The 24,665-nt window shown below is 42.5% G+C and overlaps 1 protein-coding gene across 1 annotated transcript in view; it reads right to left on the reverse strand.

The window, feature by feature from the left end:
* KMT2A (lysine methyltransferase 2A) overlaps positions 1-24,665 on the reverse strand; it is a 32,148-nt gene continuing 7,483 nt past the window's right edge. The window contains exons 7-36 of the mRNA XM_031556886.1: positions 24,038-24,409; positions 23,348-23,421; positions 22,480-22,608; positions 21,527-21,640; positions 20,213-20,359; positions 19,845-19,940; positions 18,981-19,101; positions 18,091-18,204; positions 17,578-17,762; positions 17,137-17,310; positions 16,236-16,346; positions 15,932-16,005; positions 15,248-15,441; positions 14,761-14,867; positions 14,080-14,217; positions 13,820-13,978; positions 13,412-13,529; positions 13,249-13,327; positions 12,834-12,994; positions 12,148-12,333; positions 7,559-11,870; positions 6,636-6,716; positions 6,130-6,194; positions 5,172-5,342; positions 4,530-4,604; positions 4,070-4,244; positions 3,604-3,711; positions 3,001-3,084; positions 2,627-2,756; positions 1-1,656 (exon numbers count right to left, since the gene is read on the reverse strand). Coding sequence (XP_031412746.1) covers positions 1,381-1,656; positions 2,627-2,756; positions 3,001-3,084; positions 3,604-3,711; positions 4,070-4,244; positions 4,530-4,604; positions 5,172-5,342; positions 6,130-6,194; positions 6,636-6,716; positions 7,559-11,870; positions 12,148-12,333; positions 12,834-12,994; positions 13,249-13,327; positions 13,412-13,529; positions 13,820-13,978; positions 14,080-14,217; positions 14,761-14,867; positions 15,248-15,441; positions 15,932-16,005; positions 16,236-16,346; positions 17,137-17,310; positions 17,578-17,762; positions 18,091-18,204; positions 18,981-19,101; positions 19,845-19,940; positions 20,213-20,359; positions 21,527-21,640; positions 22,480-22,608; positions 23,348-23,421; positions 24,038-24,409 — 8,330 coding nt within the window. The 3' untranslated portion in view covers positions 1-1,380. The remainder of the gene's footprint in view (positions 1,657-2,626; positions 2,757-3,000; positions 3,085-3,603; positions 3,712-4,069; positions 4,245-4,529; positions 4,605-5,171; positions 5,343-6,129; positions 6,195-6,635; positions 6,717-7,558; positions 11,871-12,147; positions 12,334-12,833; positions 12,995-13,248; positions 13,328-13,411; positions 13,530-13,819; positions 13,979-14,079; positions 14,218-14,760; positions 14,868-15,247; positions 15,442-15,931; positions 16,006-16,235; positions 16,347-17,136; positions 17,311-17,577; positions 17,763-18,090; positions 18,205-18,980; positions 19,102-19,844; positions 19,941-20,212; positions 20,360-21,526; positions 21,641-22,479; positions 22,609-23,347; positions 23,422-24,037; positions 24,410-24,665) is intronic.

The following is a 24,665-nucleotide window of genomic DNA, read 5'->3' on the forward strand; positions in this document are numbered from 1 at the left end:
TTTTTTAATTTTTGGAGGCGTGGAGCAGACCCAAAAGGGAGGAGCATTGACTTGAACCAGGACAACAGTGTCTTTTGATTCACTTCAACTAAGTTTGACTCTTCAGCTACCGTGATTTTCAACTGTGCCAATCGCCAATTTGTTTCCTGTGCATTTTTAAGTGCTGCACGGAGTCCACGAGGCTGGTTAGTGTTTGGCCTTGCATCTTCAGTGAATCTACACTCCATTTTGGTGCCTCTTCCTGTGCCTTTCGTGGAAGATTACGAAACGACGTGCTGACTGTAGGTCAGACAGGCACGTGCCTACAGAAGCCAGTTGTTTGTCTCCCTGGGATGCTGTTCAGTGGGGCTCCACACAAATCTCCCCTCCCAGTTCCTGCTCTACAGCCAACAGCAGCAGCAGCTCCCACCACTGCTTCCTTCCCTGGGGAGCAGTCCCACGGTGGCAGGGGAGCCCTTCGGTCCCTAGGTCAAAGGAGAAAGGCAGCCTCCAAAGGCAGAAGCATGGGAAAAGACTGCTTCCCTCCTTTATAGCAGGGGGAGGGTGCTGCTGAAAGAAAGCCTTTGCTCACAAAGATTTACAGCTCTGTAACCAGTTGGCACAAGCCCTTTCTCTGCTAAGGAATGCCAGGAATTCCCTTTACACTCCAGCTGGAATTTCAGAGTGAAACACTATCCAAATCCTTCTCAGTTTACTTATGGCTGCTGTATGACCCTCTCCCCCATTTAGTCTTCCTAGATTCAAGCAGATAAGCCGGACCCATACGGCACAGCAGCCACCTACACCACACAGTACGCCAACCAACTCACAGATAGTGTTTTGGAGATGCATAACACAAGGAACCACAGACACTCACAAAGTTCTCAGAGTAGCTGGTTGGTGGGGTACAGTTTCTCTCCCTAGGAGAAAAGCGCAGTCACGTACTGTGCTATGGGAACTTATGACACAGCAACCGAACAAAACGAGAGCTCCACATTCACCTCTTTGAGCCAAGAGAGGTCAAAGGGATGGATCTGCGATCAGTCCTCTATACTTGGGTCCGGGTCTGCCTTCCCTCCCCACTCCCACTCATTAGCCCCGTTCTGAGAAACAAATTCTGGGGGGGGGTTGGGGTGGGAAAGAGAATAGCAAAAACATAATCACATTGAGGATCTTCTCCAGTCGCCCGTGTCTTTCGTAAGGGTAAGTGTGCGCATGCAAGACATGAAGATGTGGACTCTGACAGAGAAACACAGCCGCCAGTTGGGTCCCTGAGCCCAGCCGATCTTCATTCCTGCCTCTGTCCTCTCCCCTCCCCTCGTGAATGGCAGGGTAGGGGTTCACTGTTAGCTTTGGTTCGCCCCACGCCCTTTAGGGCTCACTTGCAGCTCGTGGAAGTTCTTAGTTTAAAAACTTCCTGCACTTCTTGGCGCCGCAGTTACAGGGCAGTTTGTTGCTGGCGTCTTCAATGGGGAACTTGTAGTCGTACGTGAGTTCTTCCCCCCTGTAGATTTTGCGCATGGCGAAGATGACAATGTGCTTCTGGCCATCGATGTTGATGACCCGAGAGTAGCAGTTGGGCTCACAGGAGTGATTGATGAAGCGGGCTGCATTCCCATGCATGGTGGCATCCACCACTTCGGAGTCGTCAATGCGGAACATGTAGCAACCGATCCCCTACACACAGAGAACAGAAAGACAATTATGCCAGGGAAGTCAAGAGGTAGCTGCTCTGATGGACAGTTTTGCTTAATTACTGCAATGCTAAGAGTCAAGTCATTAAGAAGATCTACAACCCTGCTTGAATTATTTCAACCCCTTTGCTCTTTGGAGCTGCAAGGTGAGACCACACCGATATGTTTCCCTGCCCATGGGAGGAAATGACCCTAGAGCTCCAGCTGGTAAATATGCAGAGAATTCTGTAATCCCAAATCATGATGTTTCAAATGCAGTTTTTACATGCTCTATGCCTGTCCTACCTTCAGGGCCACTTCTTAGTTCTCCCAAACTCCTCTCCCTACACAGTAATCTCACCAGTCATGTCTCACAATGATTTATTTCATCTTATATACATCACTACCTTGCACTGGAAACTGTTTTAGGTCACTAATACAAATGCTAAAAGCATTTGAGAACTCTAAATATTCTGTGATTATACTTGTCCTGGCTTTGTTTAGACAAAATGCTTCTCTCAAGAATGACAAAGGCTTCATGAAACAACTGCAATTTGTAGCAGGGAGGTTACTACACAACAAAGAAGTTTTAATTTAGAGCAGAGTGATCAGCTTCTTGATTTTGTTTGAGAGTTCTGGTTTACACACTTCTTTATGCTGTGAATCCTCAAGCTCTGATCTCACCTGTGACACCTCCTCTGGCACAGAGTAGATCTTTAACTGTTTAAGATTCTCTAACTCACCACGCCATAAAAATCAACTTCATTTTCCCTCCATTTTCTGCACATGAGAAGCACTACTCTGGCCCTAGAACTTGAAACTTCAGCACACGTTTTTGCCAGCGTTACAAATAACTTTAATCCCAAAGCCTCGTTAGTAACCAAGTTCTCTGTCTGCTCTGTTTCCTTGGATGACTGAATGGGAAAGGGGCTTATAATGCTTTTTAAGAAGTTCTATGAAAGCCCTTAACTCACCTTACTGTCATAGTACTTCTCTCGTTTGTCAGTGAGGATGGAGCGAATGACATTGCCCGAATATTCAATCACCATCTCACCTGCATCAATGTTCCTTTTGCAGAACAGGCCCCGGCCATGGATGGGAGACCTAGAAAACCAACAGGGTGAGAGAATATTCAAACAATACAAGTGAAACTCAAAAATGTTGCACCAGCACTGCAGAAAACAAATTTCATGATAGGGACCACAGTAGCATTGTTACACTTCTACAACGTGATGCCAGTGAGAACAACAGTAGGTCTCTCCTAATGCCTTAGCTGTCAGCAAGGTTTTCAGTTTTTACCTTCCTCTGTCCCAGACATCAAGTTTAGAGTGTCAGAACAAAACCACACCTGTAGACACCGACTGCCTCCTTGGAAGTCTTCTTCAAGTGTCGGAATCGCATGGGCATTGGCAGGTCCATACTTGTTGCCCTCCTAGAAGAAAGAGACACCACTAAATGATGACATCCATGAGAGCCCATGTCATGTATTATCTGGGATAGTTTCCAAGACAGAAACATTCAACCACTGTGGCACCGCAGCCCGCTGAGAACACCATCAAAATTCAGTGTGATATAAATGTACACACACACACACACTCACACACAAAATGCAGAGCTGTTCTTAATTCTGTATCTTAACTCAAACGAATTTATAACTGCTAACGAGCAATCTTTTCTAAAAGTTCAATGCAAATAATTTCTTTCCTCCTCAAAGTTATCATCAAAATGTCTCGTGTCAGCAGGAAAAAGAAATGTGGAAAAGACAACTGGTCTGGCTGACCACCTTCAGCTGGTGTAGGACTGTAGGAATCTCCCTTGTTTTTCTAGGGCTCGGTAGCTTTGAAGTCTTAAGCACTACCTCAAAAAATAACGTGTAACTAAACCTGATCTCTTAGTTCTAACACCACAGCATTATTTTCCCCCCTTTAAACCTTTAAATCCTACCGCATACCGGGCTGATTTCAGTTGTACTTCCTCCTCTTCCTCATCATTTGGATTGTATTCTGGTGGCTGTCGGTGTTTAGACGCCAAGAAATTAAACATATCAAATGCAGATTTCCTGTAATTTAACAAAGGAAGTCTGTGTTACTAACTAAAATTAATGCAAACATTTGGTTGGCAGAACAGCTTGGCATGTTTACTGTTTTACACCTTCCCCAGTCTGTCCTCTTTCACAGCTTTCTATGTATCAGGATAACACACAATAGCTTCTGAGAACTGTGAATAAAGGCACCAGCCAGGAAAGTTTTTTTAAACAAAGAAACACATAACAAAAGGTGCAGACAAAGAAGATGCAATATAACTGATTTACTGGAGAAAGTTGCTTACGTTTACTTATAAACTGAGAGCTCTCAGCACTCTCAAGATTTTTTGCTTGTGTCCTTGTTAACCTTAACAAAAACAAAGCTCACACTTGCCTCAGGTGGACTTCAGCCCTAGCAGAGCCATGTGGATTCAGAGGAGGTTCGTTGGCCTCCTCTGGTTTATGAAATCTGAACTTGTAGTTGTGGCAGTGCTTTGCTCCATAAAGTTGCTCAATCAGAAACACAACAGTATCGTGGATAATCCCCAGCATCCTCAAACCATTCACACCTGGAACAGGAAACAGGGCACACGAATGACAAAAATGATCAAGCATATTGGGAATGGGAGGATACAGCAGCCCATTAAATAAAACTTGTGCTAGCCTGAAATTTTCCCAGCAGCACTGTATTAACTAGCTCACTCCAGGTAAGTAATTTTAATCAATTCATTAGGAGAATTTATTTTCCATTAAAAAAACAGCAGCTCAACCGAAATTCTTAAGGCAGTCCTAAGACCTGTTTGTTCTTATACGTCCAATAGCACATTAAAAATGATGGTGGCACTGGCCATTACCTGCAAATGATAGCTGTTTCAGGCGGGCATTGGAACGGGCTTCTTGAACTTTGTCAGTCAGTGACTTCCAGGCATCTGCAATTACACAAACAGAAAACAAAACTGTGAAGAATATCCAAGCACTGGGCACTGAGGAGTGCTGTAACAACAGCCTTGCTGTCAGTTTTGGCACACTGCATCAGATTTCCATCAGTACCATCAGCAGACTTTTATGTACGTGTGCAGTACGCTGTTTTCCTATAAAATGTTCATATTTAAATAAAATAAACTGAGAACACGAAGCTTTCATTCCATCTATGGACTATAAATTCTCCAAAATTCACTGTGGCAGAAAGGGAAATGAGTTTCTTCAGTAACTGGTCTGTAGGACAAGTCTAGATGTCATACTGTCTGAGCTGTGCTATTCTTTACAACACATGGTTCAAAACCATTGGTCAATGGATAAAACAAAATGGGATAGTGACATATTATATTTTTCGATAGAAACCACGAATTGTTAGAAACTAGGACTGTTCTGGTAAATTAGGAGAAGTTGTTTCTCATTTAAAGACCCGTGAAAATGAATAACACACTCAGAAGTCATAATTTTACTTCTGGCAGGAAAAGTCAAAACCAGTATAACAATAAAAGCACAGCTCTCACCTTCAATGCTTTCTGCACAGATCTGAAAGCCGTCATCACTTGAGATCTCAAAAACCAAACCTTTCTTGGGTTTCTTCTCACCAAGACACTCTTTCCTCTTTTGTTCTTGCTGCAGCCAAAACATAAGTGGGGAGCTGAAAGTGCTCTCTTCTTCCTCGAAAGCTTTTGAGCCTAGGAAAGACAAAAGCCAGTATGAAGGTGGAAATTAAGCAGAAAGAAGCTTTTTTCCCACATCTGAATCAATTACTTATATTTAGTGGTCAAATGGCAAGTCAGTAATGTGTTTAAGAAGAACCTACAAAACTCAAATTACAATTGCACTCACGTAAGGACTCACAGAAATTCACCAACATTCACATCTTGGTGAAGAAACAAAATCTATTCATTCCGAAGCTGTTTTAACAACAGATGACATTAGTAGCTTCTAAACAGCTATTACAGGAGAACCAGGTTTCCACAAGTCATGATTTGCAGTAATGACAAAGAGCAGAAAGACTATTATCTTATATGTGAGAACTACTCACGCTACTGCAATTGTATGTAAGTGACACTGGACTGGGAAGATATGAAAGACAACAGTCTGCATTTCCAGATTTACTTTGAAACACTCACAAAAGGGCTTGGAGCTCTCATATCTGGCAGTCAGATTAAAATATACTTTCTAAGAATCGAGATTTCAAAGAGATTTTACTCAAAGGAAAAAATTCTAGATAGTACTGTAGTGAGAGTGTAAAATCTCAAGTACTGAAATTCCCACAAGCTAAGAATAGAAACAACTATTTGAGCAGATTTTATTAATAGTGAACAAACCTTTCCTCCCTTCAAGGCATGAATAACAAGACTATTAGCTCTGAGATTTTTTTCTGTGAGAACAAGAGAGACAAATTAGAACAACAAGGTACTAATTTCCCAGTCATGGAGAGCCCCAAGACCTGGTGCACGTCAAGAAGCAACATACCTGCATTTTCTTGCTCATTTGTTGAGGTCTTTGTTGACTGAGATTCTGGGAGAACTGCCGTTTGCCTTTGGAAGGAAGGGAGTGAAAATGAAGAATACTTAATAACCATTTTACTACACCTGAAACCATTGCTAAATGTGTTTTACGTAAGCTCATCTGGAAATGAACAGGAGGATTCTATTCAGTAGCATTTATCTTTGTGGTGTCGATCAGTCAGTAGATAGCAGACTAATTTAACAGAACCTGTGATCTGTTGTTCTTATTAGTCCTGCTCTGTAATAAGGTGTATGCTAACACATGGTCTGCTTGTGTAAGTAATGCATTTCCCACAGCTATATTAAAAGAAATAAAAATAATAATTAAAAAGAAACGTGACTGCTCATTCCAGACTGAAAACTTACAAGATAAATTTGTTAGCAATGACTCCTTGCATTCTCCAGACAATTATTTATTTTTTTTAAGATCAGGCCACCAAAACCTGATGCAAAGGTGTGCTTCATGCTTACCCTGTAGACTGGCCACACTGTGTTTGTGATGGCTGATCTGTGCTTGCTGCATCCTGCACATCTGTCTTCACAGCAGGAGTCCTGGAAGAAGAAGAGTTAGGAACATTCAAACTACCTTCCAAATCATGCATGCTACAAATGAGACTGGAAGGCAGTAACAGATCTACTGGGAGTTCCAACAAGTGATTCAGCAGTTCAGCAAAACTACAAGAGGAGTAACAACAGCTGCTCCTATGATACGAGAAAACAGATCACATTCCCAGCACTGCATAGGATTCAAGATGTGCACTTGAAGAGGAAGGAGAAGCATTAAGTTTGGCTGCAAGAGGAACAATTCTGAGCAATCACAGGCAATGCACTCAGGGGTCAAGTGATGTACAGTGGAACGTTGACACAATCACAGCAAATATTTACGGACTGAAACAAATTGGCAAGTAATCAACAACACACATGCAATAAAAGCTATGTTAAGAGGTTAAGCTGTCTAAAGAGTTCTGAATCAGCTGTTTAAGAACCAGACTTATTTCAGAACACTGAGATGATCAAGTAATCACAAAAGTCACGTCCAGTGTTTCTCAGTTACCGAAATGCTGATGTTCTTTAGCACCAGCAATTATTTGGGACCAACCTCTGATGTAGCTAGAACTGAAAATAAGGGGTGCAGTCCTTAATTTGTCAGAGGTGCCAACCGTGAATAGAAGTCCTCCTAACCCTGATCCTCAAAGGCTCAGGTTTCTCAGCCTTCCCTTTCCAGAGGTAAAGGTTCTAAGAACATCTTTAGAAATCTGCTTTCCAAAGCCAAGTGAGGTCTTACATTAGAAACTATCAATCAAAAAGGCAAATCTGCTACAGAAACAGGTGCAACATTCTCTCTCAAACTGTTGCAAAATTTCACAGGTGAGCAAAGCAAGCACTTCTCTTACCGTGCAGCTGAGACCTGGGGTGCAGCAGTGGTCCCTCTGTCAGGAACATGTGCTTCAGAGGAACCGGTCCACATGTGAGAAGTTTTGTGCTTCTTTCCATTCCCTTTCTCTAAAGACGGCTGAATGCGTTTGATTTTCGGTTTCATTTTCGATGAGCCAAGCACAGAGCTACTTGCAGACTGCTGACCAGATGACGGGGAGCCTCCAGGAGATGCTGAACTGGCATGCATTACAGATGAGGAAACCTTGTTTTGTTCCAGTCTGGTACTATTGGGAACATCAACCAGCTGTGAAAAGCTTGACAGCTGAGCTGTTGCTGAAGCTGCACCAAGGTCCAGCTGTGAGGAAGCAATCCCAGTTTTGCTGGCCAAGAGTTGCGTCATATGCTGGAGCTGATAAGAGCCTTCTGGGTCAGTAGATGACTGGGCAACTGTCATGCTCATACTCTGAGCTGAAGGCAGAACACAGATGCTTGATGCAGCTGTCATTGCTGCTGTAGACGGAGTTTGTGACGTTCCCAGTTGTGAAAACATCCCAGAAGCTGGTGGTAAAGTCATGTGCTGCTCCTGAAGACCAAGGCTTTGCTGACTAGCTTTGATCAAGAGGTTGCTTATGGAACCAAGGTCCCCTAATAATCCAGGGCTAGTTAATGTTACTGAGCTTTGTCCCAAAACATGGCTGGGAACTGAGCCACCGGTAGTAGGGGCTGCTGTGGCCTGCATGGACACCACGTTCAGTACCGAGGAACTTGATGCTAGCCCTGACACAGGCCCAGTTGGAAGGTGACCAGCATCTGGCCCAATAACACTAGGAGATGTGCCAACTGCACTAGCAGTCCCACTTTGGGGGAGCAAAGAGGTTTGCTCAAAATACATTACTCCAGACTTGGACCTTTTGATAATATTGGGGACGGTTCTGTGGGATGTTGAATTTGCAATGGTTCCCAAATCCAATGGGTGGTTGGAAATTTGGGAAGGAGCAAAATTAATTAAAGTCATGTTTGAGACCATATCAGGAGGAGCTATTGCAGAAGGGGTTCCAGAGGGAGCCAGTTTCTTATTCTTCCTTGACTGCAGTCGAGATATTGGCCGTTTCTTGCTCAGGGCCGCAGCTGGTGTTGAAGCAGTGGTACCAAGATCAGTCCTCTGATTAGCTTCAGACACTAACAGCTGAGGATCAGGGGGTGGCTGCACACCAATAAGGAGACCTGGCGAAGGACTGCCAATATTTGGTGGGAAGCCAGTCTGAGTGGCTGTGGAGAAGGGATGTATATGCTGGTGATGGGACATGGGCAACAATCCTTTACTCGTGGGAGGATATAAGGACTGAGATGAGGGCAAGCTTGGATTTAATCCTGTGGTCAGTGTCAGCCCACTCCCTACAGGCCCCAGCACTGAGGCATTCGTCTCCATTACGCTCTGTGCTGAACTAACAGAAGGTGTCAACTGTATCTTTTGAGTAACGCCATTGGGAAGCGTTTGGAGGACGTAGAGTGGCTGCATATTTTGATTGACTACGAGAAGCTTTTCTGCAGCTGGCTTGAGGTGGGGTGGTGTTGTCTGCACTGCAGCATTAGAAATCTGAGAGGCGCCGGGACTATCCGTGGAATTGGGAACGTACTTCTGGTTCTGCAGGGGAACGGTGGGTGACACGGGCACTTGGATACCTGGAGTCCCACTGTTCCTAGTTAAATCCTGGTTGCTGCCATGTCCTTGCTCTACCGGGCCACAGGGTGGGCTGGCTATATGCTCTGCATCGATGTGACCCTGGATGAAGTGGTCAGGAGTCATGTGCCCTTCAGGGCTCGGGTCTACTCCTGGACTCAGAAGAGCTGCATCGCCCTCGCTAGAGGTGGATTTTTCTGTGACTGTAACTCTTTTTTCCCCAGATTCCGTGGAGGGCAAGGCAAGCATTGACCTCTCTCCTGAAGAGGACAGCGAAGACTCTGAAATGACGGCAAGTCTGTTGTGATTCTGACTGGGCACCGTTGGGCTGCGAGTAGTCAGAACAGAAAGATCAGAAGGAAGTTCCAGTGGTAATTCAAATTGCTCCTCTGCTGATATGGACGAAGAAACACTGCTATCCACTGGCTCAGTTGTTGGCAGCTGTTGAGAAAACACTTCAAACAGACCCATGTCTTTGCCCCGGTTGCTATCAAGGCCTAAACCTTCTCCAAGTGTTAGAAGTTCAGATGATGAGGACTCTGGACTTTCTCCTAAAGCCTGCATGGACGGCGTGTTCTTCAGTACAAAATCCATGATGTCTGACGGGAGGATGTTTCCACAGTCATCGCTGTTGTTATTGTCAGAGTCAGATTTCAGAAGTTCTGTGTTAAAAGTATCCAGCAAGTTCTTATCAGAAGGTGTGCTTGCATGAGCCCTACGGCCCGTTTCCAAAGAGCTCAGCTGAGCTTCCAGAGAATCCTGACCTTGTGTTTTAACCCTGCTCACGGGATGACAATTATCCATCTTTGGATCAGTTTTGTGGACAGCAGGGCTTTTTGTGACCTGTACTTTCTCCCCGCTTTCTTCAGTTCTATCCAGCTTTAAGTTTTCCGTTCCGTTTTCTTTACCACTCCTTTTAGTTACTTGATTTACTTTTCTAGTTGTGGCTGTGACACTTGTATCACTTTCAGTCCCATCATCTACACCATCTAACTGGGAGATTTTTGGAAGATCACACTGCTCTTCCTCCCTGAATAAGTTATGGGATGCAAGCCTCTCCTCAGTGTTAGAGGAAACCACTGTTCTAGTGAAATTATAGTAGTACAAGTCATCCTCATCTGACGTGCTTAAATCATCCGCACCATCCACCTGTCCTTCTGCAGACCGCTTCCCTCGCTTCTTCCCTGTTGAGTTACTGTAGAATGGAATGTCTTCCTCTCCATAAGACCTCACACCATACAGAGGAGTCAGTCCAAAGAACATATTAGACCTGGCCCGAGCGCTTCTCCGTGGATACCTCCGCTTGTATGAGCCTTCTTCTTGAGCTTTAGTCCCATCCTGAAGCATCAAGTTGTTATCTTGAACAGGCAAGTTTTCATATGCATTATTTTGAGATTCCTGTGTTGGTGCTTTATTTGGACTTCCTTGAACTACAGAGTTATCTTCTGGGCTTTCAGAATTTGAGGAGGGCTCTGCTGAAGAGGCAAGCTCTGTCCCTGCAGGCTGAGGTTCAGCATCACCTTCCTGCTGTGCAGCTTTAGACTGGCCTTCGCTTTCCATCTTGAGAGGAGTCAGAGTGACTTTGACGGTGCGTTTTCTAGGTGCCTGTGATTCCTTAGGGGCCACTTCAGGCAGCACTACAGAACTTTTAGACGACCCCTGCGAAGGTGGAGACTTCTCAACATTTTTTTCAGCAGGAATATTATTACACAACCTCTGACTAATTTGTTCAGTCACCAAACCCTGATTACCAAATTCTGATGTCAGATTTCCTTCATCACCGCCTCCTGCCTGACTTGAATCTGTAAGAGATTTCAAGGAATGCTTCTCTTTAAAACTCTCTTTCACTATCTTTTTCCCCTTCTGACGCCTGTCTCTGGTGGCAGAAACTACCTGCTCGCTTGCTGCAGGAGATCTGCTATTTACTCCTGCAGACTTCAGCATCTTTGCATCTATCTCATCAACTGAAGTAGTTTTTTCTGGCTGTACAGATTCCAAGTGCTGATCTCTGTCTTTCCTTGGGCCTCTCTGATGCAAAGATGGAAAGGATACTGTTTCTTTAGAAGAAAATGATCCTGCAGATTCTTGAAAGGTTCCTATTTTAACATTTATTTCTGTGCCTGATGAACTGTTTGGTTGAGTTGATGTTTTGGAGTTTCCTCCAGAAGAAAAACTATGAGCTGAATAATCTGGGTCCCTTGAGGTCAGCGTTTTCACCTTCTCTCCCTTTGAAGGTGCGCTTTTGGCTACCAAATCTGAACTACTAGGATGTTTTCCTTCTGTAGACTGAGATGCATCCAGCTGGTAAGTTTTAGTTCCACTTGCAGCTGCTGTCTTCTGGGAGCCCGAACTCGAAGAGCAGCTTTGAACCGGAGCACTTGTGGTACCTGAATTCACAGATCCCACAAAGTGGTCAGCAGTTTTTGTACTCTGTTCATGTTCTGAAGAGGACCCTATGCTGGAAACTGAAGACAGACTGTGTCTGGAGTAAGTATTCCCAGCTCGTGTAGGTGAAATCATCCGGAGTTTTGACTGCTGCTGTGACAATGAAGAAGTGCTATGTCTTCTAGAACCAATGCTCTTAAGTCCAGAGGATAGTAAAGGATCTCCCACTGTAACTATTTCATGGGTCATTGGGGTAGGACTTCCTGAGAAAATAAAACAAGAAGACTGTCAAGATATAGGAATCCTTCACAACCAATACATACCTAATTGTTTCAATCATATATTTCTTGACAGGTCATCTCCACTATATATATTTCAGAAGGTTCCTTCTCTCAAACCTACTGACATTTTCCACGTTCTTCAGAAACACAAAAATAAACATCACATTCTGAATGAAGTCAAAAAAAGACGTCGAACCAACAGTATCTCCAAAGCAAACAAAATCAAAACAAAAATCAAAGTCAACAATGCTTGAAATACCTGCAGAGGGTAAAGGCCTAGAGCCAGGAGACCTCTGTGTGGATGGATAACTTGGTGTCCTGATCCTAAGACCCTTTGAGACCGTGGGATAATAACAGGAACTAGAGGTCTGAGAATGCATGGGACGATCTGGAGATGGTGGGTTTACAATTTCAGGTGTATTTCTGCTGTCTTTGAATAGAGTTTCTGTCATTGCATAAAAGAGAAACAACAGTGTAAGTCATCACTAAACCCTAAACGCTATGATCTGATTAAGCATATACTGCCTTCAGGTTTCACATGAGGAATCAGGACATTTGTTAGATACAAAGTCAAAGACTACTGCTTCCTTGACATCTGATGGCTTTTTTCCCCCCAAGAACACTGTTAAATACCAGTTATCAACATGTGACCTATTGACCCGCAAATTATATGTGAACACTGACACTAGAACTCACATTTGATGTTTTAGACCATCAGAAAAATCTCAGCTCTGTAAACTAGAAAGTACTACTACAGTAATCTCTGTTTGGGTCCTGTTTACCAAGCTGCCAGTGCATTCAACATTGGAATCACAAATGGGGTTCTGGTCCAAATCAGATTTAAAAGCCAGAAAGTCCTAATTATTACCTGGCTTTCTGGTAAGGATACACTATAGCAAATACATGTAGAAAATATGTACTTTAAGAAAGTCCTTCAAACATTACCTGTAAGGGGAACTGGGCTATGAGCAATTGTTCTGTTATCATCATGTTCTACAGTGCTATTGATATCAGGTTCTACGACTGGCGGTCGGCATTCCATGATCTTGCAGGTATACACACAGCGTTTCCTGGCATCTGTTGTACTCCAGTACACCCTGGAGCACCTGGAAGACAATTCAGACATACATAAAATAATTTACTCAACAGTCAAGTAAGCCCTGGCATTATTTCACATATTCATTTTCTTGAAATTACAAAGGATAAAAGCTTTCTGGTGTAACACACAGCACAGATAGCTTAGTCACAAGATTCATTAACAGTTCATGAAAGCTGCAGCTGATTTCTACCTATGTTACCTCAGTGCTGGTTTGACTTCTGACACAGTAAAAGACACTGTCATGAAACAGCTTATACTCACTGATAGCCAATGGGAAACAACTTATCTTCACAGTCTGAGAGGTCATTCAGAATTCCTAAACAGTCTATCGTCATTGAACCTAAGCAGAGAGAGGAACAGAAAAGTTCCATGAACAAAGCTCCAGCACCAAAGATGAAACAAGTGTTCAGGAACTAGATCTTACCAATCATCATGTGGATGTTCTCCGGTTCCAAGCCACTAAGAAACTTTCTTCTTAAACTGATCCCTTCAAAATCCACAAAAACTCTCCTAAGAACTTCAAACCCATTCTCAGGAACCACCTGGAGCAAGAACCCACAGAACATCTCAGTAAGTTTAAAGGAACTACTACAAATATGCAATGCAACCTATTTTATTACGTCTTCAGTGTGGTCTTCAGTTTGCTACTTGAAGCACACAGTACCTCTTGACAAACTTCCTCATGACAGTTATATCACAAATGTGGTTTTAGCAACACTGTGGTCAGGCCCTCATTCATAAGGAACACATTCAGTGTTAACTCTTAAGAAATGTTTATAGTTACAGGCTGTCCCCACCTTCAGACAAAGCAAGTGTGAAAGATGACTCTCACCTCTCCTTTGATCAAATCACGGTGCCTCTGGCAGTAAACTTTCTTATCATCCAGAAAAACACAGTTCTTGGCTCGTGAGCACATGAAATGATAGTTACTTGTGCAGGAAGTGAGGCAGCAGCCCACTGTGGCACCTGACTTCTGGCAGAACTCGCATCTCTACAAAAGCAAAACCAAAGGTAAACATCTATTTATTCTAAAATCAGGTAACAATAACTATCAGCTGTTTTCCTCTGCAATGGTAGAATACATATACTCACCAGTTGCTTTCCCCTGATCACAGCCATGTGCACGTTTTTCAGAGAACCATCATCATCTTCAAATACTTCTGCTGACCATAAAGCACAGTTCACATGTGTCCACTCATTTTGGCCAATATAGAGAAGGCGTCCAGCATCCTAGGGAATGGCAAGAAACCTTTTTTTCTTTTTTCCTTCTTTCCCTCCCCTCCCCCCAAAATGTTCCACAAGACACAGCAATGCACAAAAAGCCTCGTAGGTTTCAACTGCACTGGATTTAAACTTTCCCCAACGGAAGTTTAACAAGACAGCATTACTTTCAGAGTTTAAAAGATAAATGTTAACTAGGCAGAGAAGACTGCAGCTAAGTACATGTGATATAAAAGGCAACCTTAGGAAGAAAAAAAATTCTATTCTTGAAGAAATGGCAAGAGGCTTCAGTGTAAGAAATGCACACAGTTCACGTAAGTGACATGGTGAATTTCTTAATGACATGTCTAACAAACGCCACGCTACTTTCTAGGCAGCAGAACAGACAGATAAAGGTCATTTTCATTTCAAAGAAGGCATACCAAGATATGGAAAAAACAAAAACAAACCAACATCCACTACCTCACCCCTTATCTGGCCTATTCACAGTGCTACATCTGTAATACTGCTTAAGTCAGCTACTACCAAAATGGGTGCATGCCAGATACTTACATTAGCACTATCATCACCATATTTCAGGCACAAGGCACACTGCCTGTTGTCTTCTACATCCGGAGGTGGATTAAGCTCAGGACTATCTTCTCTGCTTCTGTCAGAACCTTAGCATTAAAAGAAAGAATGCTTTTCATTCTTGAAGGTCAGGAAGGACAAAATTTATCTGGAAAAACTGTCAGTAAGTGAACAGAGCAGAAAAGCCAAATAGCAGCCTAGAGTTTGAATGATCAGCTTGTAAAGCAAGAAAAAGCACGCATCTGCCTCTATGCAGCCCTCGTCTGGGGAAAGAGAGGCAGGTGAAAACGTGTTTCTAGGCCAAAGTTCTATTAAAAAACATATCAATACGTAACAGTCTCTGTATGATTTCAGGTCACATGGGTCTCCACAATTCCTCAGTCACTAATTCCACCCTCTCTACAACAAGAGGGCTCAAAGTGAAGCACTTTGGGTTTGGGGCTAACAGTGCTGCAATCTGTTTTCTTACCAGAGATAGGTGGTGTAGGAGGATGTAGAGGAGTAGGTGAATCCGGCTCTCCAGGTCCTTTGGGTTTTGGAGCTGGAATGATTTTCTTCATCAGAGGAGGCTGTTCAGTGTGGTTGTTCTCTTCACGCTCCTGCCACTGAGCATAATTATGGTCAAGCGAAGGAGGGAGCACTGCATTTGGCAACATACCACTGCTGAAGACACAAGGAGCCAGCTGTTAGACCTGGCTGCACCAGATGAACTTCTGCACTGCTTATGAACACTACAGACATACAACACACTGTAACAACTCATTTAATTACCTTCATTCTACACATGCTCTCACAAAGGCTATGATCTATCACTTAAAATTTAAAGTCTGTGATGCAGCTGTGTTTCTTCGGAGGATAACAGATGAAGAAGAGTCAACATGAGATGAGGGAGAGGAGAGATAAGAAAGGAGAGGACTGACAAGCCAACACACAACATACTTATTTCTAAGTAACACTTTTGATTTCTCTGCTTCAGAACAGTGACATGTGTACAAAACCTGGAAATGTGACTACTTCTTAAAAAAAAACAAACCAATAACATCATAATTATCATATAAAGCCAACCTCACAAACAGGCTCTCTTAATACTTCTTGCTTGGACAGCTGGCAAATCACATATAGTGTCACAGTCAGACACAGAACAACTACTTACTTGCTTGTTACTTTATTTGGCTCCCAAAATCTGGACTTCTTTACACTAAACCATGGAAAAACACGTTCCATTTGCTGAAAGAAAACAACATTCCACTGAAATGTTATCCAAGGTACCTAGAAACTCAAAGAAATTTAGCCAAGATCTACTATAAATGCACAATCAGTGAGATTTCATTAACATTAACAACTCTGACAAGTTATTATTTTGTTCTTAGAAATGTGCATGATGGACACTTTGGATTCCAACAGCTACAAACAGTGTGAAACAAAGGAGATTTCAAAATAACTGTAGTCCCACTCACCCGAATAAAGAAGGACTTGACCATGCTATTGGCTTTTTTAATTTCTGGCTGCCCTCCATCGGAATTAATTGCTGCTTGAATTATCTTCACAATATCATCACTAAAATCCAGCTGCAAGAAAAGCACAGCATTGTTTTATTACCAAGATTGTCTCCTGTACAGCTTCATCATCCATTAGCTTTTAAGGCATCCAGGTGACAAAAGGACTGAACCAGAACATAGACTCCTGCAAGAAATTTGGCTGTAAAGAAGCAAGCAGCTCTGTGTATTTGCAAACTGGCTAGCAGAATGGCTGCACAAACCAACCTGTCATTTTTCCCCTTTTTTCTTTAACCAGGACCTGGCTGCTGACACACTTTACATCTACTACTTGGGTTACCTCACAAGCATTTGGCCAAAATCTGGCAACAGCACGTTTGCAGTGGGACTTCCTAACACACGTTCCTCCTCAAGAGGAGCTATGCAGGAGGAAGAAAGTATTTCCATTTTTTTAAATTGATTTAGTCTATATTTTAAACAACAATACTTGAAGAGATCACACCTCCAAAACATGAGTTTATTAGCTTCCAGTTGACTACTGTCAGTGTTACTTCGCTGGGCTTTTTGTTAGAATCTGCAGATAAAGGATGCCCTACCCTGTTTCCACGAACATAAATAACTAAGAGCAAAAGCAGTTTAACCCAGTATCACTGCTGGTTAAAGAGAGGCACACAACAGTGTAAATTATATTCTCTGGGCCAACACTAACACGAGTGCCAGACAGAATTATTTTTAGCAGTATATTAGCCTGTTTCCTCGTTCATAAAGAAAAGGCTTAAGCATGCTCAGTTATAAATACCATGGGTCATTAAGCAGTTCATAGAACCTATTATTAGAATGGAGCACTAGAACTCTGACATACCACAGAAATGTAACCTCCTTGATCCATTTTTCTTTTCACTCCTTCCATATCCAGAGGTTGCTGCTCCTCTTGTTTACTGACTTCTGTTAGAACAGGAGGATCAGGGCCTTCTGGAGAGCTTCTCGATGGGATACTCTCCTCTGTCTCAGGATTTAAATCAGGTGGTTTTGCTGCCTGTCAATATCAAGAAACAGACAGTTATTGGCTACTGAAGTGCGGATGCTACCCACGATGTACTCCCTTGCACATTCATAAGCACAGAGATTCTCGTTAACATGAAAGAGACTCAAGTTTGGAATTCCTGTCCAGAACAGAAGGACAAAAATAACAACTTTCTGCTGTTGATCTGTAAGGCATACAGCAGGGCAGCGATCAGCCACAAGGATCAAACTCATTTTTTCAAGAGTCTCATTTCTGATTACATTTCAGCCTTCAGCTTACCTGTCTGTAACGCAGCAAGTGACTGGTGGTTCTAGAATTCAATAGGGCTGTTAAAACCTGTTTTAAAGAAACCTGCAACTCCTTTTCCAGTGCAAGACGCCATTCCGCAGGGTGCTGTTCTGTACAGTTAATGCAGGTGTATGCTACACTCTCAGGCAAGTTAGAGAGTATCTCATACATTTCATCTGGAGACAAAAAAAAATAAATAAATAACAACTTGAACTAATTTAGTCAAGGATGGATGTGGGGAAAAGCCTTACTCTGCATACAGCACCTACTGTTTACATCAGATGCCTTTCATGTAACTAAAGCATCTTGTGTAACTCATTCATACTGCATTTCAAGTCAGTCGTAAGCTTTCAGGTTATCACTGATATTAGGTATTTCTCAAGCAGATCACAAGCGAGAGTGCTAATGCAACACTCAAGGAGAAAGACCAAAGCGATCCCATTTTGGACTTGTCTGCAGCTGCCTCAAGTTCTTAGGGGCTGAGGAGAGAAGAATTTGCCTTACCAGAAAGGTTTTCACATTTGGAGTGTACCCAGCGGTCACATTTCCCACACTGCATCATCTTACTCTCATAGTCATCATCATCGTAGCATTTGTCACAGAGGGGACAAAAATTCCCTGCAAACAAAAAATGAGATATATGTTTTCAATCAGAAATTCAACAGTCACATGCACCTTACAGACTAGATGGTTACTCACTAGTGTGCTAAGAAAGAACCTCTCTGAAACTCCCACTGGTAAGCTGCCAATACAATTACATCTACTTTTACAACACTGAAGACAACGGCCACAAAAACAACCTGCTTGAAAGATCAGTTATCCTTTCTTGTGGGTTTGTTGTTTTTTTCAGGGAGGGGAGGCATGTGGGGCAGTGAGACTAACGAAGGCCTAAGTGAATCAGCTTTACAGAGTAGAATGAAAATGACAAGGATGAACACACAGGCAAGAATGTAGAAGGGATACTCAAGATTTCTCCCTGGAGTGATCCCTCCTAGATTCAAAGGTCTCATAACTAACACAAGAACAAACTGTCATCTTACAATAGGAAATCTGCTGCTTTTAAATCAAGAGACCTTTAAAATGCCTTTTTCCTCACGAGCTACTTGAAGCCCTGAACCAGCAGGTCTGTAATAACCACCTTCTATGGTACAGCACTTAATTTTTAAAGTCTCAAACTCTCCCAGTATTGCAGTAGTGACTTTTGTTATGCACTGTGAAACCCATGAACACAGCTTTCAAACTATCCTCTGCTTCTTGGCCCTGACACCAGGTTTCACAGGTTTGTACCAGTGACAAGCTCACCAGGCCTTCATTTTAACTAACACTGACACCTTCTCATTAGAAACAGAGCATCTGAGAAGGTACTTACCATGAACAATTACAACTTTACGTACCTTTAGCAAAGAGTTTGGCACAATCATGACACAGTGAGAAGTCATGAGACCACTGAGCATCCCACCCCTTGCCTGGCGTTGTGGATCCACAGCTTTTGCAGCGAACACATTTGGTACATATCTGGAAGAAGGATGTATTTGTTATTTGTTTCTATCCAGGGGCTTTCGTTCTTTTGTTCTACTGATAAATTTAATGGTTTGCTTAGTAAATGAAAGCTGAAAGCTTACACGACAGAACAACGAGATTCAAATACCAGAACTTCCACTACTAAAAAAAGAGCTCCCTCCCTTTATGGTAAGATGGCGCTGATACGAGAAAAGGAAAAATAAAAAATAAATACAAAACCTTAAAAAAAATACGTTTCATATTTGCACTTCAGAAAATATCACCTCTTCCTTCACATAAGAAGGCCTACATAGCTGTAGCATTTCTTCTGACTTAAAATACAACACTGTATTTTATCAGTTTTCCTACTTTGAATACATTGTAGTAGAAAGCGCGTAAAAACAATCCGTTCCAAACGCACTTGTAGGCAAAGCTTTAGCACTAAGTCTGTTAATGACATAACCACTTCCATTCTTTACAACTTCTTCCACCTCTTGAGACTACAATCAGAAGAATTATCCCAACTGAGAAAGGTGTAAAACCCTCAAAATCCTTCTCATACAAACCCCACCTGCTTTAGCAGCAACCCACCTCAGTGAGAAACCTATCCTCAAAAAGTATCTTCCAATGCAACAGGTGCCCTTCCACAAACTGCTAAGTGAATGCATTGGAACAAAACAACCGCGGCGCTTTGGCCCACAGTATTATCATCAGTTAACAAGGGAACTGCCCAAAGAAGAAATCTGAAAAAACCTCACCCAAACTTTCTTTTTCTTGGTGGGTTTGGTTGGGTAGTTTGGGCCCAGGCACTCGGGGTGATAGCTGTTTCGGCACTTGTTACATTCCAGCAGCTGCTACAAGAATAATGGGAGAAAGTATTGGAACAAAGACACTAGAAAGAATGCAAAATCCTGGACATTTTCATTTTACATTTAATCTCCTACTCAGAGCAATAGGAGGAAGCTGCATCTAAGAGACCTGTGCTAAGTCCACAACCACAGGAGGCTGCACACACACAGCCTGCGCTCCACCGCCTGCTGTCCCGGTTCCCAGCTGAGGGTTAGAGAGCAGAACTCGAGGAGCAGCACGGGGAAAGCTGGCTGGGTTGCCCGGAGGTCGGGGGTACCTTGGTGGCCTGGTGCTGTCTCCCACACACGTGGCAGAACTTGCAGCGACGGCAGCACCAGTTTTCCAGCTGGTCCTCCAGGGGCCGCTCGCTCTCCTCTAAGCAGAACTTGTGGAAAGGCTCACAACAGACCTGACAATACACAAACTGCAAGGGGGGAGAGGGAGGTTTTAGCAAGTCAAATGCTTTTCTGAATTCCCGCTCGCACTCCAAACTACTTTGAATTCTGCTTTACAACTAACAGAACAAGGCCATCTATCGGTATATCTCACTGGGGAAATGGTGTGCGTACTTGGGAGCACCTAAATATATGCCTGCCTACCTAGATTATGCATCTAGCAGCAAACAGGAGTCTGATACCTTTTGTCTACATGTTCTGAGCGTTGGGAAAGGCCTATAGGCCTCTTCAGGACTTCCCTCCCTCGCTGCAACACAAGCCACCACAAGTGAAGACACATTAAGCAGAGAAGGAAGGGACACACGGAGCAAAGAGACATTCTTCCCTCTGTTTAGCTTAGAGGGGTCATTGGAAAGCTCTAAGTATCCTCTGCAAGGCTGGACATCCTAAAAAAGAATAGTCCTTGGGGCACAAACACTGCAGGCTCCAACAGGACAGAAGAATGGTTCACCTGAGCAGCCTGACAGAGAAGGGGATTGGCTCCACGTGCCACTGGACCTTTGTAATCTTCAAATACACTGATGTTCACATGCAGAACTTAACCCCATTTCCCTCACGTACTGTTGGCTAATCGCACTCGAGCATTTTCCAGTGCTAGCATCACCTTCCCAGGATGGCTGAAAACTCTGAGAAGACATCTATCTTTTCCTGGAAATGCATTTACCAAAATTTAAACCTAAATTCAGCTGTTTATGCAGCACCAGAATCTTGCCAGTCACGTTTCAGCAATGATCTGCAGCTCTTTGGAGACAGAGGCACGCCAGGGAAGGTCAGCACTGCCTAACACCGCTTCAGAACTACTGAGCAGACGTTTTAATTTCAAGAAAAAGCAAACTCCCTGCTTTACCTCAGCTGTGGGATCCCAAATTACATTTTAGAAGAGATGCAGGGGCTCTTGAAAATGTCATTCCTTATGGCTGACAGCGTTCACGTATAAGCTAAGCACCACAGAACTCCTCAAAGACAATTCAAATGCTTTTCACTTCAGTATCTTAGGACAAAGTTTAGCAAGGACAGATTTAAAGGCATTATTTGAATTTCTTCGGGATTACGGTTGTTATACGTTCTTTTTTTTTCTTTTTGGTAACAACATGGTGCTGTAATTAAGTCATCAACAGCAGAACACAATGCTTTACCTCCACATGTCCACTGCTGGCACAGAGAAAACACACCACCCTGGGAGTAATAGGTACCGAGGTCACGATGCCTAACCCACCCATCTCCCAAACATTCTCCACTTCACAGTCCTCCTGAAAGTACAAAAGGATACATCACCATGCAGAATAAGGCAATACAACATCAGTACAAAGTGCTCACATTGCTGCTTTATGCACTGCGCCTTCAATAAAGCCTTCTAAAACAGAAATCATTTTAACTTCTACCTTGGTCTACTTTATAGTGAGTATTGGAATAATCACAGCCCAGCACTCCTCCTGCCAAGAGAGCTCAATCAAACACTAACCTTCCCTCTCCAGAAAGCAAGCCTAAAAAGCATGAGAAAGTTCTTCACAATTGCTTATCACTAAAAACAAAATTTCACAATAGTTAAACTTTATTAAAAATCCACGTTTGTATCGAAACACTTACGAGATCTCACTATAATCTCCATTATTAACACTTATATAAATGACTGAAAAAATATTAGGAAAATATTGATTTTTATTATTTCAACATCGCTGTTCAAAATAGTACATGATTTATCAGTTTAAACCCCCAGATATCCCCAAAATACTGTGAATTACAAATTACTAACATTTTCCCCAAATCTTGTTGACCCAAGGTAAGGTTTTATAGTTCCATCTTAATGGAATCAATCTTCATAAACCTCAAATTCTTGCTCATCCTCACATTGAAAGTTAAGGTTTAAAGCTTTAAGTCTTCATCCAGTACTCTAATTATAAGAAAAAAAAAAAAAAGCATAACAAACTTCTAAGAATTAACCGAGTCAGGAAGGTTCCTATTTACAGTTCTCTCTGATTAGGACCAGACACACAAACTCAGAAGTCACTGTCAGCATTCTTGAGGGACTCTACTTCCAAGTGTTTAGAGTCAGCTAATATTCAAATACTTAAAACATATTGTCCTCTACCTTGAAATCCACTCGGATTCTGTGGACTCCATCTGTAGGTGGCTTTTGCTTGGAACTGCTCCCATTAGTCAAAGTGCTGAGCAAATTCAGCGTGCTGTTTTCTGGCTTGCTTATAGGAGGGGGCTTTTCCTAGTCAAGTAAAGGAGCCTGCATTAATCCCAACCTCAGACATCAAAACTTCAACAGTAATTTAACACTGTACATGATTTATGTACCAGAAAAACAACAACAACAAAAAAACAATTCATAACATGACAGAATTAACATGTGTATCAAAGTTGCCATAAAGTAACCATTCTGCAATCCATTTTGAAAGCATTCCATGAACAACTGCATTTCTAATTCAATTTATTGCATCTCCCCCTACCATCAGGCTATTCTCTCTGATTAGTGTTATTTTTTTACTTTGTTCCAGTGGGGCAACTCTTGGTATAATTACGACCAACACATTTCTCTCTCAGATTTAAGACAACCTAATGTTCACCCCACGACACACAAGTCTCAGTAAAAATTCACACCTAAGCTGAACTATGGGCATATGCCAGATAAGTTGGTGTCCACATACTGGCACGAGGTAAAGCCTAACATTTGTACAATTTGCTCAAACTCACAAGAAATGACACGTTTCTCATTGACAAGACTGAAAACTTCCTCCTCAAATACCACAAAAGATCCTGAGTAGCACCAGGAATCAAGTTAGATCGGTCTGAAATCAGCATTCAAAGGAAAAGGAGCAGAACTGAATTCCTACAGGTATTTCAAGTACACAGAAATCTGCAGAAGGGTTAAAGTAATACAGATTTACTTTCTAGACAGACAGATGGATGTTCTCAAAATTTCTTGACTGTGTACAAAAAACAGTATTCACCTTTTCTTTTGGTTTCTGTTTCACAGGGAAAGTTGGACGGGGAGCAATTTTTTTCTGTTTGTTTTGTTCTGTGCCTAGGAAGGGGGGAAAAATTATGAGTATTTCAAGTAACTAACAGGCACCTGTAGAGAAGGGAAAAAAAACAACAACCATACAATGAGATGAATTTTAGACCTCAATTTTTCCACCATCTTTGCGACTGTACATCACCAGCTACGACTGGGCCAATCTGCAAGGCATGGCCAGTCGAACTTGCTCTGCTAAAACTCTGAAGTGTTCCAGGTGCAAAGCAACAGAAGTCCTGGAGCTGCCTTTTTGGTCACTGTCCACGCCGGTCTGTACTACGTGCAACACTAGGCCATGTTTTTGTAGCAAGACATGACACTCCTGTTGTTTCACATTCAGACTGTCAGCAAACTTAACGGTATTGAAAATATACTTCAAGATTGCCAAGACTAGATGACTAAAAATCACATTAAAGGTGGTCACTTATCTTCCCATCCCAATAAATTATGCAGTTCAATAAAAAGAAGCCAGTTCTAAGCAAAATTCCCAAAATAATTTGCTTTAATTTCACCAGATCATAAAGCATTTATCAGTCTTAAAATCCAGCAGATTTTAGCAGCATTAATACTGTTACTTAACATGATTCACGATTCAAACATATTGAAGATAAACAGTCCCATTTACCTATTTCTGGCTGTGGAGGCTGCTTTTTCTTAGGCTCAGAAGTAGTAACTTTTGGTGCTTCCTTTTTCAAAGGTCCTGAGCTCGGTGGCTGAGATGGAGGGAGCTGCACTGGCTGGGCTGTTTGTTTGCCAGTCTTTCTGGTACCAGATGCAGGGGTCTGTTTGGGCTCTGGTGGGGGAGCAGAGGAATTCCCATCCTCATGCTTCTCCTCCACAGGCTTACGAGCAGGCTCGCTGCTCTTCTTTACAGCACTGTCTTCTCTTGGTACAACAGCTGGAGGAGTTGGTTTCTGTCCAGAGTCCAGTTGGTTCTTCCCAGAATGACTTTCTTTCTTTTCATTTGTCTTGGATTTCTTCTCTTTCTTTTTTGCAGCTAGAAAGAAAAAAAAAAAACAAGAGTAAAGTAACACATATAAAATCATGCAACTTCAGATGACTCAGCGCATTTAAAAAACTTTATTTTGAGGGAGTTCAGCATCCTGACCACCGTGACAATAACATGCAAACCTCCAGAGGTCCAGTGCCAAGGATGCAGGGATTTAACAAAATCATATAACATACATACAGCTCACTTAAGGCTTATGTCAGAGATGAGGATGTGCCAAGGGATTTATCAGTCCTCATATCAC

Source organism: Meleagris gallopavo, chromosome 26, assembly GCF_000146605.3.
Source record: "Meleagris gallopavo isolate NT-WF06-2002-E0010 breed Aviagen turkey brand Nicholas breeding stock chromosome 26, Turkey_5.1, whole genome shotgun sequence".
NCBI classification, from domain to species: Eukaryota; Metazoa; Chordata; class Aves; order Galliformes; family Phasianidae; genus Meleagris; species Meleagris gallopavo.